Consider the following 1226-nt stretch of genomic DNA (forward strand, 5'->3'; position numbering starts at 1 on the left):
CCAAGGGGCTACTGGTAGCCACCACGTAGAGGGACGGGAACTCGGCCATCACCACCCGGCCCTCGGCGTCGTGCTCGGGGTCACCTGGGGGGAGAGGGTGGCCACTGAGGGTCTACGGGTGGCTACCGAAGGGTTTTGGGGTCATCTGAGGGGTTTGGGGGTCAATGGTGGCCATCAAAGGGTCTCCAGATGGCTACCAAAGGGTCTTGGGGTCAATGATGACCATGGAAGGGTCTTGAGGTCAACGGGGCTACCAAGGGTCTACTGGTGGCCACCAAAGGGGCTTGGGGTCAATGGTGGCCATCAAAGGGTCTTGGGGTCAAGGGGGCAACCAAGGGTCTACAGGTGGCTACCAAAGGGTCTTGGGGTCAAGGGGGCAACCAGGGGCCTACTGGTGGCCACCACGTAGAGGGACGGGAACTCGGCCGTCACCACCCGGCCCTCGGCGTTGTGCTCGGGGTCACCTGAGGCGAGAAGGTGGCCACTGAGGGTCTACGGGTGGCTACCGAAGGGTTTTGGGGTCATCTGAGTGGTTTGGGGGTCAATGGTGGCCATCAAAGGGTCTTCAGGTCAACGGGGTAAACGGGGCAACCAAGGGTCTACAGGAGGCCACCAAAGGGTCTTGGGGTCAATGGTGGCCATCAAAGGGTCTTGGGGTCAAGGGGACAACCAAGGGCCTACTGGTGGCCACCACGTAGAGGGACGGGAACTCGGCCGTCACCACCCGGCCCTCGGCGTCGTGCTCGGGGTCACCTGGGGTGAGAGGGGGTCATCAGGGGCAACGGGCAGCCACCGAGGGTCTACAGGTGGCTACCAGATGGTTTTGGGGTCAACGGTGACCATCAAAGGGTCTTGCGGTCAATGGGGCTACCAAGGGTCTACAGGTGGCCACCAAAGGGTCTTGGGGTCAAGGGGGCAACCAAGGGTCTACAGGTGGCCACCAAAGGGTCTTGGGGTCAGTGGTGACCATCAAACGGTCTTGGGGTCGATGGGGCAACCAAGGGTCTACAGGTGGCTACCGAAGGGTTTTGGAGTCATCTGAGGGGTTTGGGGGTCAATGGTGGCCATGGAAGGGTCTTGGGGTCAATGGGGCTACCAAGGGTCTACAGGTGGCCATCAAAGGGTTTTGGGATCAATGGGGCAACCGGTTTTGGGGTCATCTTATCTGTAATTTAGGGCAATTTGGGTCCAATTATGAAGGTTCTAGGTCCTCCAAGATAGGTTTG

The 1226-nt window shown here is 60.0% G+C and overlaps 1 protein-coding gene across 1 annotated transcript in view; it reads left to right on the forward strand.

Moving 5' to 3' along the window:
• LOC118159088 (uncharacterized PE-PGRS family protein PE_PGRS3-like) overlaps nucleotides 1-1167 on the forward strand; it is a gene marked incomplete at its 3' end in the record, with an annotated part of 2036 nt that extends 869 nt beyond the window's left edge. The window contains exons 4-7 of the mRNA XM_035313721.1: nucleotides 106-140; nucleotides 260-394; nucleotides 807-835; nucleotides 885-1167. Coding sequence (XP_035169612.1) covers nucleotides 106-140; nucleotides 260-394; nucleotides 807-835; nucleotides 885-1167 — 482 coding nt within the window. The remainder of the gene's footprint in view (nucleotides 1-105; nucleotides 141-259; nucleotides 395-806; nucleotides 836-884) is intronic.
• Nucleotides 1168-1226: the final 59 nt, after the last annotated feature.

The sequence above is a fragment of the Oxyura jamaicensis genome, unplaced genomic scaffold, assembly GCF_011077185.1.
Source record: "Oxyura jamaicensis isolate SHBP4307 breed ruddy duck unplaced genomic scaffold, BPBGC_Ojam_1.0 oxyUn_random_OJ66969, whole genome shotgun sequence".
Taxonomy (NCBI): Eukaryota; Metazoa; Chordata; class Aves; order Anseriformes; family Anatidae; genus Oxyura; species Oxyura jamaicensis.